This window comes from Phyllobates terribilis, unplaced genomic scaffold (genome assembly GCF_046119375.1).
Source record: "Phyllobates terribilis strain yellow unplaced genomic scaffold, ASM4611937v1 Scaffold_9__5_contigs__length_417890890, whole genome shotgun sequence".
NCBI lineage: Eukaryota > Metazoa > Chordata > Amphibia > Anura > Dendrobatidae > Phyllobates > Phyllobates terribilis.
Genome location: NW_027362769.1, coordinates 360743896 through 360764939, shown reverse-complemented (window position 1 = coordinate 360764939; position 21044 = coordinate 360743896). Strand labels below are relative to the sequence as shown.

At 51.0% G+C, this 21044-nt stretch overlaps 2 protein-coding genes across 2 annotated transcripts in view; both read left to right on the top strand.

Annotated features, from left to right (window-relative positions):
- Positions 1-4684: 4684 nt before the first annotated feature.
- Positions 4685-5095, top strand: LOC141161100 (histone H3-like). The gene has a single exon (XM_073645873.1). It carries the CDS (start codon positions 4685-4687, stop codon positions 5093-5095), a length of 411 nt encoding a protein of 136 aa, XP_073501974.1.
- Positions 5096-13444: 8349 nt separating this feature from the next.
- The window catches only part of LOC141161099 (histone H2A type 1-like), a 129027-nt gene continuing 121427 nt past the window's right edge, over positions 13445-21044 (top strand). Inside the window, exons 1-2 of the mRNA XM_073645872.1 lie at positions 13445-13542; positions 17076-17116. Coding sequence (XP_073501973.1) covers positions 13445-13542; positions 17076-17116 — 139 coding nt within the window. The remainder of the gene's footprint in view (positions 13543-17075; positions 17117-21044) is intronic.

The following is a 21044-nucleotide window of genomic DNA, read 5'->3' as shown; positions in this document are numbered from 1 at the left end:
AAACTGCTATTGTATATAATTGCACTCCCTGGAGTGCCTCTTTTAGGTGACCTCAGAAGAAAAACCTGTCTGGAGTGGCTATTTTGGAGGTCCAACTCTGGATCTTCATGCTCTGCAGCCAGCCCAGGGCCTACGTAGAGGGTTTAGGATAGATCCCTCCAAATCACCAAAGTACTCTATCCTGTGAGATGGACATCCTGTATGGGAACCTCACCATAGGAGACTTGGAGTCTGAGGACACTCTGTATTTGCTATTGTTATGTAACGTTTAAGATTCGTGCCTCCATAAATGGGAAGATTGTTCTTATATTGCTTATGTTTCCTATTGTTATTGTTGTTTTAAAACATACTTCCGCCCGGGAGTGCTGAGTTTAACTAGGGGGGAATGTGACGCCCAGCTGTGCTTGGTATCACAGATCCTTGAAGGGTGTATTGAAGGATTCCTCCACAAGAGGCCCCCATAACCATTCACACATCTCCACCTTCCACCTCAGACCACCAGAGGGAGCCCGTTAGGGATAGATAAATAGGGAAGGTGGAGCCAGGCAGCAGTTAGTCTAGACTGGACACGACAGAGAGCAAACCTGTTGAGAGAGTTCCTGCAGTATAGAAGCCTGAAAGAGGTCAGTCTGCAGTGGAGCGCAGTCCAGACTCGGTTGTAGCTCAGAGAGGTGAGCTTAGCTTAGGTGTGCCGGCGCCATAAGATCAGTGAAGCACGGTAAGCTGCCGTTAGTGTGAGTAGCCTAGAGAGGGCCCGAGTAGGCCGAAGGCAAAGAGGAGAGTTAGTGCATAGGGGGCAGAGGAGCTTAACTGGCTCACCCCGAAGCAGTTACCGGACACCGGGTCCGAAGCTTACCAGGATCTCCACGACCCAGTAAGATAAACCGGAATCCCTGGAGAACTACAAGTCCCAGGATCGCTAAAGTGCTGATACGTAACAAGGCCAGGAGACACATAGGCCCCGTAAGTCGGGAGCGTGCACTACAAGAGAAGGCCCTACCACAAAGTCAGCCAGCGCAGGACAGAGAAAAAGTTAGGCCTAGCTCCAGGCAGGTCAGAAACTTACTACACAGAGGCAAGAAACAGGAAACCCAAAACCCGCTCATTGGGGAGGATCCTGACATGCACCCTTCACCCTACAGTGCTCCGGGACGTGCCTGAATTACCATCAGTAAAAGGTACTGATTGAGTATCGTGTCTGTCCCCGTTCTTGCTCTGACCCGGCTCGGTCTCGCCTGTCCTGCATCCTCCGTCATACACTGCCCTGTGGCCTAGCTCCACCTGTGGGGAGCTATACCACCCAGCTGCCTTATCATCGGCTTCAGTGGACTGCGCAGCGCTGGTGATCCTCACCAGAAGCCACAGGTGGCGTCACAAACTCTTTAATAAAACTTAACATCTATCAATGCCTTCTTTAAAGGAGAGACCCCAGGGTACGGGCCCGGGAGAAGACCGCCGCGACATCCCCAAGGCTAAAGACCCGGGTATCCGAGTCATCCTCATCCCCTGGGCTAGTCACCGGGGGCTTGGACGGGTGGTCTCCGCCTGACGGGCCTGTGTTTTGGCAGCCTTGGCACTCACCTCCAGGCGCTCACAGCGGATCCTCCTGTCTCGCCGCTCCTTCTCGAACTGGAGGAGCTCTTTACGGCAGGTCTCCTCCCACCTACGCGCTTCGGCCTGGGTCTCCCGGGGGAAGTCCATCAGGTCGTCCCCCGGTTGTCCCAGGCAAACTCTTCGGCCACTTGACAGGTGACCGGAGGTTCGGGTAGCGGCAGTAACGGGCTGCTGCGGGCCCTCTGTTGGTGCGGACCAGTCCGGGTTGGGGCAGGTGTTCACCCAGGTAAGCGGAGGGTTCCCCGGATCGGGAGTCGGGAGGCATAGCAGGTCTCCGAAAGTGGCGGTGGCTTTTGTCTCGGCCTCTGGAGCCAGGAGTTGCTCCCAAACAATGGCGCCCGGGGATAGGGGTGCCGGAAGGATATCTAGGAGGGCCTCGGTGCGTCCTGTGCCCGGGATAGGGGTTTCAGCCTTACCCTCACTTGGGCTGCACAGGGCCTCCTGGGCTTCCTCCGCCTGGGCTGGAGCCTCACTGGTCAGGCGCGATGAGCTCTGGCAGCGGGCCTTGATCCTCCGCAACACCTCTTCTCTCCATTCTGCGGCAGCCAGTCGCTGGGCCTCTTCGACCCTCCGGGTCAGTTCCTGCGTTTCACCACGGAGGAACTCGTCTTTCTCCGCGGTCAGGTGGATTCTCTCCATAGTGAGGGAGGTAGCAGCTGGTGGGCCAGCGACGGAGGACGTCTCCTTTGCTGCTTCCATCTTTGCTGCTCGGTACGGTCTGTTTCTCCTCCTTCTTTTGGGGCGGCTCCCTGAAGGGCACTCTTTGGAACGTCCCATCCGTCTTGACGGACACTACTATGCGGACTGTCTCTGCTGCAGGGGGCGGTCTGCACTTTTGGCGCCACTGGGGAGCCAGGCCCACGATGGCAGGACTTTGGTTGCTGTTGTTTTTGCACATAATCGCGTCCGTTCTTCTTGGGCGGTGCCACGTTAAGTGTGTAACAACAGTTTTTTGTGAAAAAGGCGCACAGTACCCGACGGCAATGAGGGTTTTCCTATTCCATTGCTGCGGGCACGCAATCCTGCCGACTACGCCAAGTTGGTGACTCGCCTCACCCTCCCTGAGCGGTGGGGTTACTCGGAGCCGGGTCAGTGTAGATGCAGTCGTGGCCTGGACCAGTTCCGTGCCCAGGGCTGTCACATTAAAATAATAGGCTTTTGGATGATTGGTTGTTCGGCTACGCCACCTGTGGTTTCTGGTGAAGGCCACCAGCGCTGCAACAGTCCACTGAGGCTGGTGTTAGGGGCAGCTAGAATGGGACAGCTCCCCACAGGCGGAGCAGGCCTCAGGGCAGTGTGCGAAGGAATGGTGGGTGCGGTGCCGCGCAGGAATAAACAAGCGGAGGCGGTGAATGAAGTCATCCGGGTCTTTACTCACTTTAGATGAACTTTCAGCCGCAAAGCTTCTCTCTGCTACTCACGGCGTACTGCAGCCACCGGGAAGGGGGTCCAGCACTTCCCAGGTAGATCAGGAGCACCTGTCGAGACCCCGCTGGTGTGTGTTCCTCTCCTTGGTAAGTTCTCACACTGAGCCTTCTCCTGACTGTGCGTGGAATGAACGTGGTGTAAGGCCGGGTCCCACTGGGTAAACGCAGTTTAAGAGATGCAGGTGGCGACTCCGCTCCGTCCGTATCACCCTGGGATCCACTAAGCCTCCGGGCTTCTCTGACTGAGACGTGAAGTGACAAACTCAGATATCGGGGGCCGGTTACCCCTTTTGCAGCAGGAATCCCTCTGACTAGGCCAGAGTAAAGAATACAGGTGGCGACTCGGCTCCGTCCGTATCCCCCTGGGATCCTTTTGCCTGTGGAGCCTATCTCCTCTGCTTCCCTCCTAGGCCTTCTTAGGATAGGACCCTGACCTTGTAGAGACAGTGGTTAACTCTGACCCGCACCTCGTCTCAAGGCCAGAGTACGAGGACCGCAAATCTTCAGCCAGCTACAGACTCTTGCTGGACCCTGACAGAAGACCCTCATTTAAAGACCTTGAACTATCTTTGGTTCCCCCCCATCTCCTCTATCCCGGGCCGGGGCAGCACCCTGGTGCATTTAGGCCCCCTACAGGACAGGAGTGATGTAGTGTTGAGTGTGGAGTGGGGTCTCGTGTGATGCTCTATCCATACCTAGAGGAGGAGATACCACACCTCATCTGAGGTGCAGTACCCCTGTGGCGACTGAACCTTCAGGGGTGCCACCACCTTGTCCCCTGCAGAGCTGTATGATCAGTGCCACCACCTTGTCCCGGCATAGCTGTATGATCAGAGCCACCATCTTGCCCCGGCATAGCTGTATGATCAGAGCCTCCACCTTGTCCCCTGAAGAGCTGTATGATCAGTGCCACTACCTTGTCCCCTGCAGAGCTATATGATCAGTGCCACCACCTTGTCCCCGGCAGATCTGTATGATCAGAGCCCGTATATCCTGCCGCTTCTAGATTATAGTGTGTTCATGGAGCGGCTCCAGTGTTATAATGAATAAGCTTTTCCCCACATCTCTGCATAGAGCTGCGCTGTGTCCCGATCACACCAGTGCAGGTGACCGATCAGTGTAATCAATGGAGGGAAGGGGCCGATGTCCTACAGAAATCTAATTCTTACATCATCCTAATCAATCACCACTTGTAACCTGCGTCTTTATTAGTGAAAGGATTAGTGTGCGGTTATTACTTCGATGTGAGAATTGGAGAACCAGTGATTTGACTGATGATAGATTAGAGCCTGTACAGCTCCGTGTACTGGTGACATAGAAGAACAGTGACGATGGCGGCTCCTGCTGTAGAAGCCGCATGTAGACATGGTGTGACCCTGTGCCAGTATCCGCAGCCAAAAGAGAGTGTGAACAGAGACCATGCCCCTCTTTTTGAGGGCGGGATTAATGGGCGTTGGGATGATTTTGTGAATAATGATTGGTTGCGGATATCACAAGTATTTTGGCGCCTTAGTTTAATTTATGAACCAGCCAATAGAGTTGTAGGGGGCGTGTTCATATGACGCGGTAACAGGAGCAGAGGAGTATAAATATCCCGCTCTCTCCGCTCCTCTCATCACTTCTGTTCTCCTCTATATAGAGCTATGGCCAGAACTAAGCAGACCGCTCGTAAATCCACCGGAGGGAAAGCTCCCCGCAAGCAGCTGGCCACTAAGGCCGCCAGGAAAAGCGCTCCCGCCACTGGCGGAGTGAAGAAGCCTCACCGCTACCGGCCAGGGACAGTCGCTCTCCGTGAGATCCGCCGTTACCAGAAGTCCACCGAGCTGCTGATCCGTAAGCTTCCCTTCCAGCACCTGGTGAGAGAAATCGCCCAGGACTTCAAGACCGATCTCCGCTTCCAGAGCTCGGCCGTCATGGCGCTGCAGGAGGCCAGCGAGGCTTATCTGGTGGGGCTGTTTGAGGACACAAATCTGTGCGCGATCCACGCTAAGAGGGTCACCATCATGCCCAAAGACATCCAGCTGGCCCGCCGGATCCGTGGGGAGAGAGCTTAGATCCGTCCTACACGTCTGACTATAACACAAAGGCTCTTTTCAGAGCCACCAAATCCTCCATAATAACGAGCTGATCCCTCACATCTGCTTCATATTCTGCTGAGTGTTCACTTGTGCTCAGTAACATCAGGGGCGCTCAGTTTTCTGCTCAGTCCGCTATTGGTATCTCGGTGGAGTTATTCCCTTCAATGCCGTTATAAGTGCAGCAATTGTTTAATTATAGCTCTGTAGTAGATTTCGCTTGATAATGTTAACCTACGATTTGGACAGTCCCCCACCCCTTTCTTTCAAGGTTCTTTAAATTGCAGTTCCTCATTGATTTTTATATTACCGGAACATTGTTAGGCGTAGAGATATGCACCTTGTGTTACAGAAATCGGATACTGGTCCCTTGATCCAGTAACACTAGAGATTTCTCTATGCAGCTCAAGCGACCAGTGATCGCTCAACACAAGCAAATTATTTGATATCCTCCAGTCCTGAAACTAAGGGTTACTGAGACAAAAAACAGAAAACGACATCAACTAAGTGCGAATTTCAAATTACTTGACAGACTTAGCCCTTCCCCTTCTTCTGCTGATTGGATGAACACAGGACGGTTAGGGAGTTTGAATTTCCCCTCATTGTATTTTTTGCATCTTCTAAATGTATTGTAACTTCTGCTGTGAAGAGAAGTATCCTGTGTATAGATAAACTCCACAGAGTACAATCTCATGTAATCACCTCTAGATCATGGTGGAGTCACTTAATACATTGTATATTTGGAAGGGGGGGATCTCCACACAGCAGAGAGAAAGGATGGTCACACTAGTTCATATGTAAAAAAATATTACTTTATTAGAAAAATATATATCACATCATGTACATATACATACGAAACATGTCCTGAAAAACAGAATGCTAAGACCAAGACATATAAATTAAAAAGGCCATGATCACAAAAAATAATAAAATTTGTGGCGCACCCGCGGCAAATAGTAGGCTAACATACTGCAAGTGCTAGTAGGGAAGAAAAAATATATATATATCAATATTCAAACGACTCAAAATTAGAGAATATCTCATCCCCATGTTCCATCTGCATCCCTATATGGCATCTAGAATACCCAATAAACTGAATATAATCATTCCCAACATACATATATAAATGGTACCATTAATTAGTGTCCAAATATTGGGGAAAGGTATACCTGGATCGTTGCTCAGCCACCAATTGAACCGCGGTAAGCGTCACCCCGACGCACGTTTCGGTAGGAAACCTTCTTCAAGGGGTGATCATATCTACCAGCCACCCACTATTTATACCCCTATGTCCAAAAGTGTAATGTGCATGTGCTTTGCCGGTGTGCGAAAGTAAAGCACGCGACCCACCCCCCCAGCTGCCATGGAGACACATGACCTGAGCACGTCATATGATCAGGAAGTCCTAACTCCCCATGAGTGTCGCCAGGTAACTACGGAGACGCGTCACCTGATCGCAACACATGATCCGGAAGTCCCGCCTCCGTCGTCAAGGACGCTGTAAGCACTGTCTATCCAGCCGTGGAATGACGCGGACACACCGCCGCCACCGAAACGCACAACGGCGTCGGCATCCAAAGGATGCCAAGGGCCGATGCGCACGTCAGGGAGGCGGAGGGACCGTGTACCAGCTGGACAGCCCAAGTGTGCGTCAATGCCATACATACAGTGCTATACTAGAACCTACAGAGGCCAATGCATATAAATATAGAAAAAGTGGCATTGTCATATGCACATGGCCTTATATAAATCGAGTGTACAAAGAGACTGTAAAATATATATATCGATCATCATTGGTTGTCACATGATAATGAACGAATGGGGATAGGAAAAGGGGGGAGGGAAAAAGGGGAAAGGGGAGGAGAAACAGGAAGAGAAAAAGAGAAGAAGAAGAGGGAACGGGTTCCACAACTCTATTGTCCATACATTGTACATATGATGTATCTATCAAGATGTCCCAGGTTACACTATACTGAAGGAAATAAAATTCCATATATGTACACAATGGACTTACCAATGGTGATAGTCATATGTGGACATATTCACATAAATGCACATACATTATTAACCATCATCATATTGTATATTGTCGTATGCAGCTCCATTTCTTCTTCATATCTTTACTCCACCAGGACACCATCCCAAATCCCTTGGTCGGTGCTCACCGAAAATCAGTATATAGTGTATTTGATAGTAGTCAATCAGTAAAGATAAGTAAGCCAAAGTAAGAGGTATCGATCTAATAGGGGTAAATACATATGAAGTTAAAAACTGGAAAGACAACAATAAAAACATATACATATTGGTCATGGAAGATGTATCAGGCATCACATGCAGGTATGAGACTACAAAAATGGGACAAAACTAATATTTTCATTCAACCCCTTGGGTTGCAAGGTTTTCAACGCCCAAATCCACTTAGACTCTAACTGGGCTAATCTCTGTGTGACCCGACCACCACGGATACCAACAACTATATTATCGATACCCTTTATTCTTAATCCCATGGCGTCACATCCATGGTATAGCTTAAAATGGCGTGGGATGGTTTTGAGCGTGGATGCGTCGTTATGGCCACGTGCCGCCTCAATGCCCAACACATGCTCTCTTGCCTGTGTTTTTAGTTGACGTATGGTCATGCCCACATATATGAGCCCACACGGACAAGATGCATGGTAAATCACGTGTCGTGTTTGGCAAGTGATGTAACACTTAATAGTATATCCTGTGCCGTCTGAGCTATAAAAATCCGTGCACCGGTCTATATTAGAACAGGCGACACAATGGCCACAAGGACTGCAGCCCCGCCGTCCACCACCCACATCATCCAAAAAAGTGTGTCTGGGTTCGCCCACATAGTGGCTGCGCACTAGATGATCTCTAAGATTTTTTGTTCGTCTAAAGGTAATAGATGGCCTCTCCGAAATATACTTAGTCAATACCGGATCATTCATTAGAACCGGCCATGCCTTCTCAAGGGCCTTCCTCATCGCCGGCACCTGAGCATGATATTTGGTAATGAACCTTACAGTCTCCGTATTCGTATTGTCCCTTGACCTATACAACAAATCATTACGAATAGAGTGTCGAGCCCTATTAAAGGCTCTTTTAACCGATCTACGGCTATAGCCGCGTGCGAGAAATCTTTCTTTCAGAATATTGGCCTGAAGTAAAATATCGCTGTCAGTGGAACAGATCCTCCTGAGGCGCAAAAATTGTCCCACCGGGACTGAATTAATCATGTGCTGCGGGTGGGACGATGATGCATGCAGCAAAGTGTTAGTGGACGTGGGTTTCCTAAAGATATTTGTTTTGATGCTATGGTCCCCTTCCCTAATAAGGGACACGTCCAAGAATTCGGCCTTGTTGGGTTCACACTGATACGTGACACGAATGTTCATGTCATTGCTATTAAGTTCATCAATGAATAAAATGAGACATTGATACGTACCCTGCCAGATCAGTATATTTGGAGAAATAAAGTGAGAATCACGATAAGATAGTTATTCTTTTGAATAGGAGTAAATGTTGAGACGTTTTTGTAGTTGCTTGACTTCATCGGGGAAAGAAATGAAGAGCATTTTGTTATGGTAATTTATCTGTAGGGTTGCTGACTGCAGCCATTGGTATTTAATTCCTGCTTGGAAAAGTTCCTTTGTAGTGCTTTTAAAGGATTCCCCAGGGAAAAGTGTATTCTGGAGGTCTTTGAGAATGGAATCCAGCTGAGACCAGGGAACACTGTCAAAGTTCTGGGAGCGTTTTCTCAGACCCTCCCATCGCACAGGCCCTGAGGTGCGGGGTACTCTCACAAGGAGTGCAAAGTTTGGGAAGATGCTGAGGGAGTACCTTGCCGACCGTACCAACGTCCTCTGTGATTCCGCTGTGCCTTATAATTATTGGGTATCCAAGCAGGATACGTGGAATTAACTGGCTCTCTATGCCTTGGAGGTCCTGGCCTGCCTTGCCGCCAGCGTTTTATCAGAGCGGGTTTTTAGTGCCGCTGGTGGAATTATAACTGATAAGCGCATCTGCCTGTCAACTGAAAATGCTGACATGTTGACTCTTATAAAATTAAACAAGGGATGGATTGGGCAAGACTTCTCTACACCACCGAATGATAGCAGCGTAACATAAACTCAAATCCAGTGTCTTTTCTTGGGAGGTGTATTCCCATGCACCTTTTCACACCCACACATTGGTATACGCTTCCTGATTTTGGCTATTTGCTCTTGTCCTTCTCCTCATCCTCATCCTCCACCACCATATCACCAGGGTGACCGTGGTCCATGATGCATCACCCACATAATTTTTTTAAAGGGTGTTTTTGATGCCTATAAAAAAAAAAATTATACAGTATGTTCATGTATACCCCCCAGGGTTAAATGTTTGTCAGCTCATACACTTAGTGCATGGGCATTACAAGTATAGGAGGCCCACTCCTTTTTAATGGGAACATTTTTTTTCTGAGGCCATCCTCCATGTCTCTTCCAAGGGGTATTGAAGTGCCTCCAAATTTTTGGCAGCCCTTGCATTCACTACATAGGCCAACACTATGGTAGACTTTCTCCTTTCTAATGGGAATTTGTCGTTACTGTGGCCCTGCTCTATGTGGCTTTAAATTCTTAGTGGGTTTTTTCCTAAAATTGGTCAGCCGTTGGACTCACTGCATACCCTATAACTGTATAGCAGACCCTCTCCTTCCTAATGGGTACATGTCGTACCTTGTTACTGTGGCCCTGCTCTATGTGTCTTTAAATTCTTAGTGGGGTTTTTCCTAAAATTGGTCAGCCATTGGTCTCACTGCATAACCTATAACTGTATAGCAGACTCTGTCCTTTCTAAATGGAATATGTCGTTACTGTGGCCCTGTTCTATGTGTCTTTAAATTCTTAGAGGGGTTTTTCCCAAATTTTGGCAGCTCTTGCAGTCACAGCATGGGCATTACCACTATAGGAGACCCGCTCCTTTATAATGGGAACATTTTTTTACTGAGACCCTCCTCTATGTCTCTTCAAAGGGGTATTGGATTGCGTCCAAATTTTTGGCAGCCCTTGCAGTCACTGGATACGCAATAACAGTATAGGAGACCCACTTGTTAATAATGGGAACAACAACGCATAGCCGCCTGATGGCTCTCTAACAATAGCGAGGGCCAACTGCTGGCCTTTTAAGAATAGTAAGGGCCGTCTGATGTCCCTATAAAAATAGGCTTTATGACTTTCAGAGTCCCTCCTTCATAAATAAAACAGTATGTTTCTGATGATGTGTCACACACCACATTGCCAGATAAGGTTGTAAAATGTTAAAATGACATTTCCCAGTGAATGCATTTATCTTAAAAAATAACGTAAAAAAACAAAACAGTAGGATCTTTCTTTAGTATAAATAACAGCGTCACTAATTTAACCTCAATGTAATCACATTGTTCAGCTCCTGCACCTCCTCCTCCATCTCCGAAATGACTACATCAGTCACAAGCTGACAGCACTGCAGCACTGCCCTGGCCAAGTGGTAACAGGCTGTGCTGAAGATAACATGCTTAATGCTTAATTGACAAACCGCCCAGCGCTGCAGAGTTGTTGAAAGCTGTAACACAGCAGCCTGATCTGTGGTTCTCACCGCTGAAAATACAGCCAGGCATGGTCGTGTGTGACAATGGGCGGAACCTGGTGGCGGAGAAATGACAGCCGGGGTAGATACGGTTTCCCTCTATGCCAGTACTTTCACCGAGTTAAATACAACTCTCAGCAAAAAAAGCTGTGGACTGGCTCCATACCGTCCCTGGCCACATTCACCTGTCCACGTGTTTGTGGGTAGGCAGTCTTTACCAGTAAGTGCACTGGGGAGGGCACGGGTAATGTTGTGGGACCCGTGCTTGTGGAAGGCGGAGACGATACCGGGAGAAATAGTGGTGGCTGGGGACAAAGCATGGGCACCCAGCTGACGCCGGCATGAGGTTATGAAAAGCATCCGCCTCCACGACCCTAAAAGGCCACATTTCAAGTGCAAGCAGCTGTCAAAAATTTGGCAGTATAGTATTGCAGCCTGTAGGTGGGTGTCTGGCTGCATACTTGTGCTTGCATTCCAAGGAATGGGGTAAGGACAACTGAACGCTGCACTGGGACAAGGACATGGACGGTGATTGTTGCAAGTCTGCAACGACAGGCGCATGGCTGGAGGCATCTTATCACTTATGATGGGCACACTTTTAGGCAGTGACCTGGGAGTCAGAAATGGTTCCAGAGGTCTTCCCCATGCTGTTCCCATGTCTTTTCAGCACTGTATGCATGTGTCTGATGATGTGTCACACACCACATGGCCAGATAAGATTGTAAAATGTTAAAATGACATTTCCCAGTGAATGCATTTGTCTTTGTTGAAAGCAATGCAAAAGTGCAAAAATGCATAAAAAATGTTACGTTTGAATATAGCCCAAGGTGTGGAGGAGTATTTTTGGTTTTGGTAATTTATTTTGCCTTATATACAAGTCATTACCCTGGAAAGGATGTTCCTTAATATATTTCCCAGGAAAGTGCATTTTGCTTTTGTTTCTGTATGTTCTACTGTGAATCCGTAAAAGTGGCGTAATACTCTGACAACGTTGTTGACAGCAGTGACCTGGGAGTCAGAAATGCTTCCAGGGGTCTTCCCCATGCTGTTCCCATGTCATTTGAGCACTGTTCGATTTGGCCAATTTTTAGGCCCTCTGCAAACCACCGGGGGGAGCCGCGTGAAAAATGCTTGAGTTTTCCATAGAATTACATTGGGCTCATTGCTCGGGTAAAGCACCCGAGTATTCCAATTTGCTCGACCCGAGCAACGAGTACTCGAGCATTTTAGTGCTCGCTCATCACTACTCCCTAGCTCAGCAGCAGCTCTCCCTACACTGTCTGATTCCGGAGTGACTGTGACAAGCATGGCGGCGCCAGGTCTGATATTGACCCCTGATATAGACCTGATGACGCTGTGCGGCCAGCCAGTCACTGTAATGCCACAACCAACTTGGCTATGACATGACATTGACTGTCACGCAACCCCTGCATGGTAATTGGCTGTATAATATGCGCCAAATATGTGGGGTGGCGATTCAAGCTCCCGAACATTCAAAAAATACTCGCCAGCAACGAGCATCTCGAGCTCGTAACGAATAGTGGTGAGCATGCTGCTCATCACTAATAAACTCCACCGACCACAATCTCATGTAATCACCTTTCATAAAACAGTGAAGTAATTTCATTATTTAGAGAAACTAAACCGAATCAATTCCTAAAATAGGAATGAGACCAAAAGAAGTCAGATCTGAGGAGCAAGGGCTTAAATAAGTCACTGAACTTCCATCTGAAATCACAAGGGCATTGGTGAAAGTGCTGAGCTGTGAAGGAGAACCCAAAAGCAGCCCCAGTTTTTTCGCCATCTTCTTCGTTAGCCCTTAGCCTTCACTTCTACTTGCGCCACCTGCTATTTACCCTGTCACTAGACAGAGACCCGGGCTATGTGGCCAGACAACTCGGGGAGACAGGAGAGAACACAGAAGCAGCCACAGCTCTGATGTAGACGCGGTGGTGGCTCTCAGAAGAGCCTTTGGGGTGATGGCGGAGCAGCAGACGAAGCAGATCACTTGGCGCTGATGTATTTGGTGACGGCCTTGGTGCCCTCGGACACGGCGTGCTTGGCCAGCTTTCCGGGCAGCAGCAGGTGCACGGCGGTCTGGATCTCCCGGGAGGTGATGGTGAAGCGCTTGTTGTAGTGAGCCCGGCGGGAGGATTCCCCATGCGATGCGCTCGAAGATGTCGTTGACAGAGTAGTTCATGATGCCCATGGCCTTGGAGGAGATGCCGGTGTTGGGGTGGACCTGCTTCAGCACCTTGTACACGTAGATGGCGTAGCTCTCCTTCTTGCTCTTCCTAAGTTTCTTGCCGTCCTTCTTCTGAGTCTTAGTGACGGCTTTCTTGGAGCCCTTCTTGGGCGCTGGCGCAGACTTGGCGGGATCAGGCATGGTGAGTATACAGAGATCACAACTCGGAGAAGAGAGAACAATGTTCCTGCTCCTCCAGCGCAGCGGTATTTATAGCCACACAAGCAAATGAGCAATGCTGTTTGCTCCTCTTCTACTGGGTAAGAAAGTCATGTGACCTTCGTAAGCTGAGCCCGCTGCGTCTTATTGGTGTTTCTACAAGTCTGCTCTCCTTTGACGGCTTCAGATCCATCCAATGATAAGGCAGGAGGTCGGGGCAGCAGCGGATAAAAAGCGACTGAGGAGACAGAAACGGCATTATTGGAGAGTTCAATTCTTCCTCTAATTTTGACTTTTTGGAGACTATTACAGCGATGTCTGGACGCGGCAAACAAGGAGGCAAAGTCCGTGCTAAGGCAAAGACCCGCTCATCCCGGGCAGGACTCCAGTTCCCAGTCGGCCGTGTGCACATGTGGCGCCCCAGGGGTCTGGTTTCCACAGTGGCGGCGGTGTTGTGTCTGGGAGCGGGTGGGAGGTCTCTTGGTCGGGAATCCTGTGCGTTCCGCACCTCCTGCCCGGTCCTGGGAGGGGAGGAACTTCCCCTGTATGGACCTGGGGCTGAGGCAGGGTTAGAGAGTTCAGAGGGAGAGTTCAGCCAGGAGGGCTGACAGGGAGCTGTGGCTCCGGCTGGGCCCAGCTCCTGGGCCATGCCAGAAGTAGAGACAGAGAAAAGAAGCAGCTATGGGAAGAAACAACAGGAGCTCTGTGGGGGCAGTGTTACAAAGAGTCAGGGGCTGGCAGCTGCAGAGCTCGCCCTGACTGAGAAGATTTCTTACCGGACCCGGAGTCCGAGGCTGTGGGGACTAACTCCTACCCAGCAGCAGAATCCGTCAGGCAGGGGATTTCAGGTCCTCTGGCCAAGAAACCCGATGGCACGGTCACACGCATGGGACCAGCACCGCCGTCGTGGAGCGGAAGCTACTAGAAGGCCCCGAGTCACCGGCCATACGGGTGAGCACCACACGGTACACTCAGGGACGTGGGCTACTTATACCCGCCTCTAGCAAGGTAGCCAGAAGAGTACAGTTAGTTTGGGAGGCCTACAAATCCGCCTGGCCAGGGGAGATCCCATCTGCTCAAGGACTGACCAGGCCCCAATCGCTAGCCAGTACTCCGGGAGGGTCTATCGTTGTCACCAGTAAAGACCCTGAACTACACCGTCCCGTCTCTGAGTGGTTCCTGCTACCCCCATCATCCACGTCGGCTGCCCTGAGGCCATACCCCTCCCGTTGGGGGTTATACTATCACGCTGCACAATCCTACCACCGGCCTCAGCGGTCTGCCCTGCAGCGGCAGCTCCAAAGCTGCATTCAACGGGTGGCGTAGTCATCCAACATCCACTGCTAATAGACCGCCACTTAGTTTGACTCCCTGGGCACGGACCGGGTCACCGCCACGAGACTGCAACCCTCAAGAGATCCGGCTCCGGGTAAGCTCCCGCATGCGCAACGCAGCGCGACACAGGCCCAGGGGCGCGTCAACTTTTGGCGTAGTCGGCAGGATTTCGTGCCCGCAACCACCGGGTACTGCGTGCCTGAAAAAGACTGTTCAAACTTACCTGTGGTGAAGATTCCCGCCATCCGGCACCATCTTCCGCTTCCTTCCCGCCATCGGTGGAGTTTTCCCGCCATCCGGCGCCATCTTCGGCCTTCTTCCCGCCATACGTGGAGTTTTCCCGCCATTGGACGCCATCTTGAGGACGCCGCGCGGGAAGAAGAGGGGCGTGGACTCCGAAAGCGCGCGAGAACTGAAGCCCCGCCTCACGTCCGGACGTTGCGTAAGGTCCTGGAAGGAGCCCAGCAGACGCCGACGTCACAGGAGCGCGACGGAAGGTCCTCAACCCTGACGATCCACTGCGGAGCCGCGGCCTACGGAAGAGGATCATCGCAAGGTAGGCCACGGTCCACTAGGGGGGAGAAGGATATCGGATACGGAGGAGAGCTTCACCGCTTCAACCCCCGCCAGCGCCACCGCTGTTGCGGTCATGCCTTTCACCATGCCCTATATCCCGGGGGCAGCCTGGCTACCCCAGTACTCAGGGGAGTCACATACCCTGCATGACTTTAGAGAAAAGCTGGATAGCCTCTTCCAGGTGTACCCCCTCACAGAGGAGCAAAAAGTGAGCATCCTGGTGGCCCAATTAACCGGGGCAGCCCAAAGGGAGGTAAAGTCCTGGCCACCTGGGAGGAGGACTGTCGCAGAGATACTAACCCAGCTAACCGAGGAGGAGCTGCAGTACTACCAATACGAGGAAAGCCAAGAGGACCCGGACGGGTCTGAGGACTACCCTCAGGAGGGAGCACAAAGAGGACATAGCTACTGAAGGGAAGTAGCGTGAATAAAGAGCTGTACATAGTTACCCGTTAGGGTACAAGGACTGCTGCTAATTAAAATATGGTCCCCGTTGGGATTAGTGAATTGTTCCCCGTGTGTCCCTATCCCTTACCAGGCTGAGGACTGTGAGCAGCCATCCCCTATCCCTTACCAGGCTGAGGACTGTGAGCAGCCAATCCTTATCCCCACTGGCCGAGGACTGAGAGCGGCCATATCCTGTAAATAATTATGTGTTTCTAGTAATTTATGGGAGTCTTTGGTGGATTTACCGGGAATCCTTTGTACATGGTTGGAGCGTAACCCAGGAATGGACTAAAGACTGTTAAGGACTCGGGGCAGGACAGACCCCTACCTGGTTACGTCTCCCTGTTTTGGTGAAATGGACACCTTTGCTTTTCTTCAAAGACTGCACCCGGTTGCGGACACGCCGTAACCATCTTTATGTGTTTTTCTTATTGTATTATTATTGTTATTATCTTGTTATGTTTTTCTAAAAATATGTTTAGTCCCGGAGTACTAAATTTCACTAGGGGGGAATGTGGCGCCCCAGGGGTCTGGTTTCCACAGTGGCGGCGGTGTTGTGTCTGGGAGCGGGTGGGAGGTCTCTTGGTCGGGAATCCTGTGCGTGCCGCACCTCCTGCCCGGTCCTGGGAGGGGAGGAACTTCCCCTGTATGGACCTGGGGCTGAGGCAGGGTTAGAGAGTTCAGAGGGAGAGTTCAGCCAGGAGGGCTGACAGGGAGCTGTGGCTCCGGCTGGGCCCAGCTCCTGGGCCATGCCAGAAGTAGAGACAGAGAAAAGAAGCAGCTATGGGAAGAAACAACAGGAGCTCTGTGGGGGCAGTGTTACAAAGAGTCAGGGGCTGGCAGCTGCAGAGCTCGCCCTGACTGAGAAGATTTCTTACCGGACCCGGAGTCCGAGGCTGTGGGGACTAACTCCTACCCAGCAGCAGAATCCGTCAGGCAGGGGATTTCAGGTCCTCTGGCCAAGAAACCCGAAGGCACGGTCACACGCATGGGACCAGCACCGCCGTCGTGGAGCGGAAGCTACTAGAAGGCCCCGAGTCACCGGCCATACGGGTGAGCACCACACGGTACACTCAGGGACGTGGGCTACTTATACCCGCCTCTAGCAAGGTAGCCAGAAGAGTACAGTTAGTTTGGGAGGCCTACAACTCCGCCTGGCCAGGGGAGATCCCATCTGCTCAAGGACTGACCAGGCCCCAATCGCTAGCCAGTACTCCGGGAGGGTCTATCGTTGTCACCAGTAAAGACCCTGAACTACACCGTACCGTCTCTGAGTGGTTCCTGCTACCCCCATCATCCACGTCGGCTGCCCTGAGGCCATACCCCTCCCGTTGGGGGTTATACTATCACGCTGCACAATCCTACCACCGGCCTCAGCGGTCTGCCCTGCAGCGGCAGCTCCAAAGCTGCATTCAACGGGTGGCGTAGTCATCCAACATCCACTGCTAATACACCGCCACTTAGTTTGACTCCCTGGGCAAGGACCGGGTCACCGCCACGAGACTACAACCCTCAAGAGATCCGGCTCCGGGTAAGCTCCCGCATGCGCAACGCAGCGCGACACAGGCCCAGGGGCGCGTCACACAGGCTTCTCCGCAAGGGCCATTATGCCGAGAGAGTTGGAGACGGCGCTCCGGTCTGTAGCGTCGGCGTCCCTGCCTCCTGCTAGGCAGAGACTCCGTTCCTCTCACCTCCCTGCTCAGTCCTCGGCGTCCTCTTCCCGCGCTGCTGCCAGCGCTCGCCGCTTCCCGGGCACTGTGCTTAGGGCGCGCGCGCTCCCTCTCTCTTAAAGGGGCCGTGCGCGCCGTCCTAAGGAATCCCCGGCCAATTGCCGGTGGAGCTCCCATATATAAGGCACCTCCTCCAAAATGGAGGTGCCCGAGCAAAGTTGTTGCAATGCCTTTCACCTCTGCTTCAGCCTTCAGGTCCCATTGCCAGTCTGCTTTCCAGCTCTGTCTACCTGCTAGCATTTCTGCGGTCCGACAGTCTGTCTACCTGCATCCGCCAGTCTGTCTATGGACCAGTCCGCCGGCGGATCAGGAAGCACCTGCCTGATACCTGCCTGATACCTGCCTGAGACCACCTGCCAGCCAGCCGAGAGACTCTTACCCGCTCACCTGGGAGCGCTCACCTGCTACCCGCCAGCTAGCCTACCTGGAGGTGCTGCCGTCACTTGCCGTGACCACCTGCCAGCCAGCCGAGAGACTCTTACCCGCTCACCTGGGAGCGTTCACCTGCTACCTGCCTGCTAGCCTACCTGGAGGCTCTGCCGTCACTTGCCGTGACCACCTGCCTGTCTAGAGACTCTTACCTTGCTGTCACTTGCCGTGACCATCTGCCTGTCTAGAGACTCTTACCCTGCTGTCACTTGCCGTGACCACCCGTCTGTCAAGAAACTGTTCCCGTCACTTGCCGTGACCTCCTGCCCTTCTACCCAGAGACTGTTCCTGTCACTTGCCGTGACTACCTGCCCGCCTTCCCTGGGAGCCACCCGCTTCCTTACAAGGACTGCCCCTTTGTATAGTAGCTCAGAGGTTCCACCTCCCAGACCCGTTACAGTTTGCTCGGGCCATGGAACCCGGTGGCACCCAAGCTCCCTCGCTCTCGGACCTATGTCATGAACTTTCCCGTCAGAGGTCCCAACAGGACTCCATCTTGGGCCACCTGCGTAGTGTTCACTCCCGCATGGACACACTGACTGCCTCGTCGGGAGCTGCTTCCACTCGCACAACTACTACCCCGGCAGCGCCTCTGCCCATCAATACCATGGCATCCCTTCCCGGTCCCCGCCTTTCCGCCCCGCCTCGTTTTGGTAGAGATTCCGGTCAGGCACGGGGCTTCATTAACCAGTGCACCCTGCACTTCGAACTTTTGGCACACCAGTTTTCCACCGACCGAGCCAAAGTGGCCTTCATCATGTCCCATCTCACTGGGGAGGCGCTTGCTTGGCTAAATCCTCTATGGGAGAGAGGAGACACCCTGGTGTCCAACTTGCCAGCCTTTCTCACGGCCTTCCGGAAAGTCTTCGACGAACCAGGACGAAAGACCTCATCCGCCTCATCTCTGCTACGCCTCCGTCAAGGGAGTCTCACCGTGGGCCAATATGCCATACGCTTCCGTACCCTTGCTTCTGAGCTTACCTGGGATAACGATGCCCTGGTGTCTGTCTTCTGGGAGGGTCTATCCGGCCGGATTAAGGATGAACTTGCCGGTCGGGACATTCCTACCACTCTCGAAGATTTAATAACACTTGCCACCGGGATTGACATCCGGTTCCAGGAGCGTACCAAAGAGGTCACCCGTGAGAGGAGGTTTCCTCGCCTTGCTCCTACCTTCCAGAATCCCGTCACTTCCTCTGTTACTCCCCAGGCGCACTCACCCGAGCCTATGCAGGTCGACCAGACCAAGGTGGTCAAAACCCGTCAAGAGTCACGCTGTGCCGAGGGGAGCAGCTTCTACTGTGGCAGTAAGGAGCACCGAATCCGTTCCTGCCCGGAGAGGTCGGGAAACGCCTGTGTCTAGGATCGCTCAGAGAGGTCGTCCTAAATAAGAATAAACCCTTATCAAAATGAACAAGGGCTGGATTGGGCCAGACTTCTCATCACCACCAAATGACAGCAGAGTAACATAAAGTCAAATCCACTGTGTTATTTCGGGAGGTGTATTCCTATGCACTGCTTCACACTCACACATGGGTATACGCTTCCTCATTTTATGTTCTTCTCCTTATCCTCAGCCTCCACCACCACTATACCACCAGGGTGCCTGCATTGCAAGTGCCTCAGTCCTTATTTTTGTCAGCTTTTGCTTGGAAGGCATAAGCAAAGACTGTGGGAGAACCACTCCCCAATAATGAGACTTATGTTGGTAATATGCTGTACTGCATGGCTCTTGTAAGGGGCATTGCAAGTTGCTCCATCCTAATTTTTGGAAGCTTTTGCTTGGAAGGCATAAGCAAATCCTATGGGAGACCCACTCCCCAATAATGGGACTTATGTTTGTAATATGCTGTACTGCATGGCTCTTGTAATGGGCATTGCAAGTTGCTCCGTCCTAATTTTTGGAAGCTTTTGCTTGGAAGGCATAAGCAAATCCTATGGGAGACCCACTCCCCAATAATGAGACTTATGTTTGTAATATGCTGTACTGCATGGTTCTTGTAAGGGGCATTGCAAGTTGGTCCGTCCTAATTTTTGGAAGCTTTTGCTTGGAAGGCATAAGCAAATACTATGGGAGACCCACTCCCCAATAATGGGACTTATGTTTGTAATATGCTGTACTGCATGGTTCTTGTAAGAGGCATTGCAAGTTGCTCCGTCCTAATTTTTGGAAGCTTTTGCTTGGAAGGCATAAGCAAATCCTATGGGAGACCCACTCCCCAATAATGGGACTTATGTTTGTAATATGCTGAACTGCATGGCTCTTGTAAGGGGCATTGCAAGTTGCTCCGTCCTAATTTTTGGAAGCTTTTGCTTGGAAGGCGTAAGCAAATCCTATGGGAGACCCACTCCCCGATAATGGGACTTATGTTTGTAATATGCTGTACTGCATGGCTCTTGTAAGGGGCATTGCAAGTTGCTCCGTCCTAATTTTTGGAAGCTTTTGCTTGGAAGGCATAAGCAAATCCTATGGGAGACCCACTCCCCAATAATGGGACTTATGTTTGTAATATGCTGTACTGCATGGTTCTTGTAAGTGGCATTGTAAGTTGCTCCGCCCTAATTTTTGGAAGCTTTTGCTTGAAAGGCATAAGCAAATACTATGGGAGACCCACTCCCCAATAATGGGACTTATGTTTGTAATATGCTGTACTGCATGGTTCTTTTAAGGGGCATTGCAAGTTGCTCCGTCCTAATTTTTGGAAGCTTTTGCTTGGAAGGCATAAGCAAATCCTATGGGAGACCCACTCCCCAATAATGGGACTTATGTTTGTAATATGCTGTACTGCATGGTTCTTGTAAGGGGCATTTCAAGTTGCTCCGTCCTAATTTTTGGAAGCTTTTGCTTGGAAGGCGTAAGCAAATACTATGGGAGACCCACTCCCCAATAATGGGACTTATGTTTGTAATATGCTGTACTGCATGGCTCTTGTAAGGGGCATTGCAAGTTGCTCCGTCCTAATTTTTGGAAGCTTTTGCTTGGAAGGCATAAGCAAATCCTATGGGAGACCCACTCCCCAATAATGGGACTTATGTTTGTAATATGCTGTACTGCATGGTTCTTGTAAGGGGCATTGCAAGATGCTCCGTCCTAATTTTTGGAAGCTTTTGCTTGGAAGGCATAAGCAAATACTATGGGAGACCCACTCCCCAATAATGGGACTTATGTTTGTAATATGCTGTACTGCATGGCTCTTGTAAGGGGCATTGCAAGTTGCTCCGTCCTAATTTTTGGAAGCTTTTGCTTGGAAGGCGTAAGCAAATCCTATGGGAGACCCACTCCTCAATAATGGGACTAATGTTTGTAATATGCTGTACTGCATGGCTCTTGTAAGGGGCATTGCAGTTCCTCATAATTTTTGGATAGCCTTCCATTCACTGCTTAGGCCAACAGTGC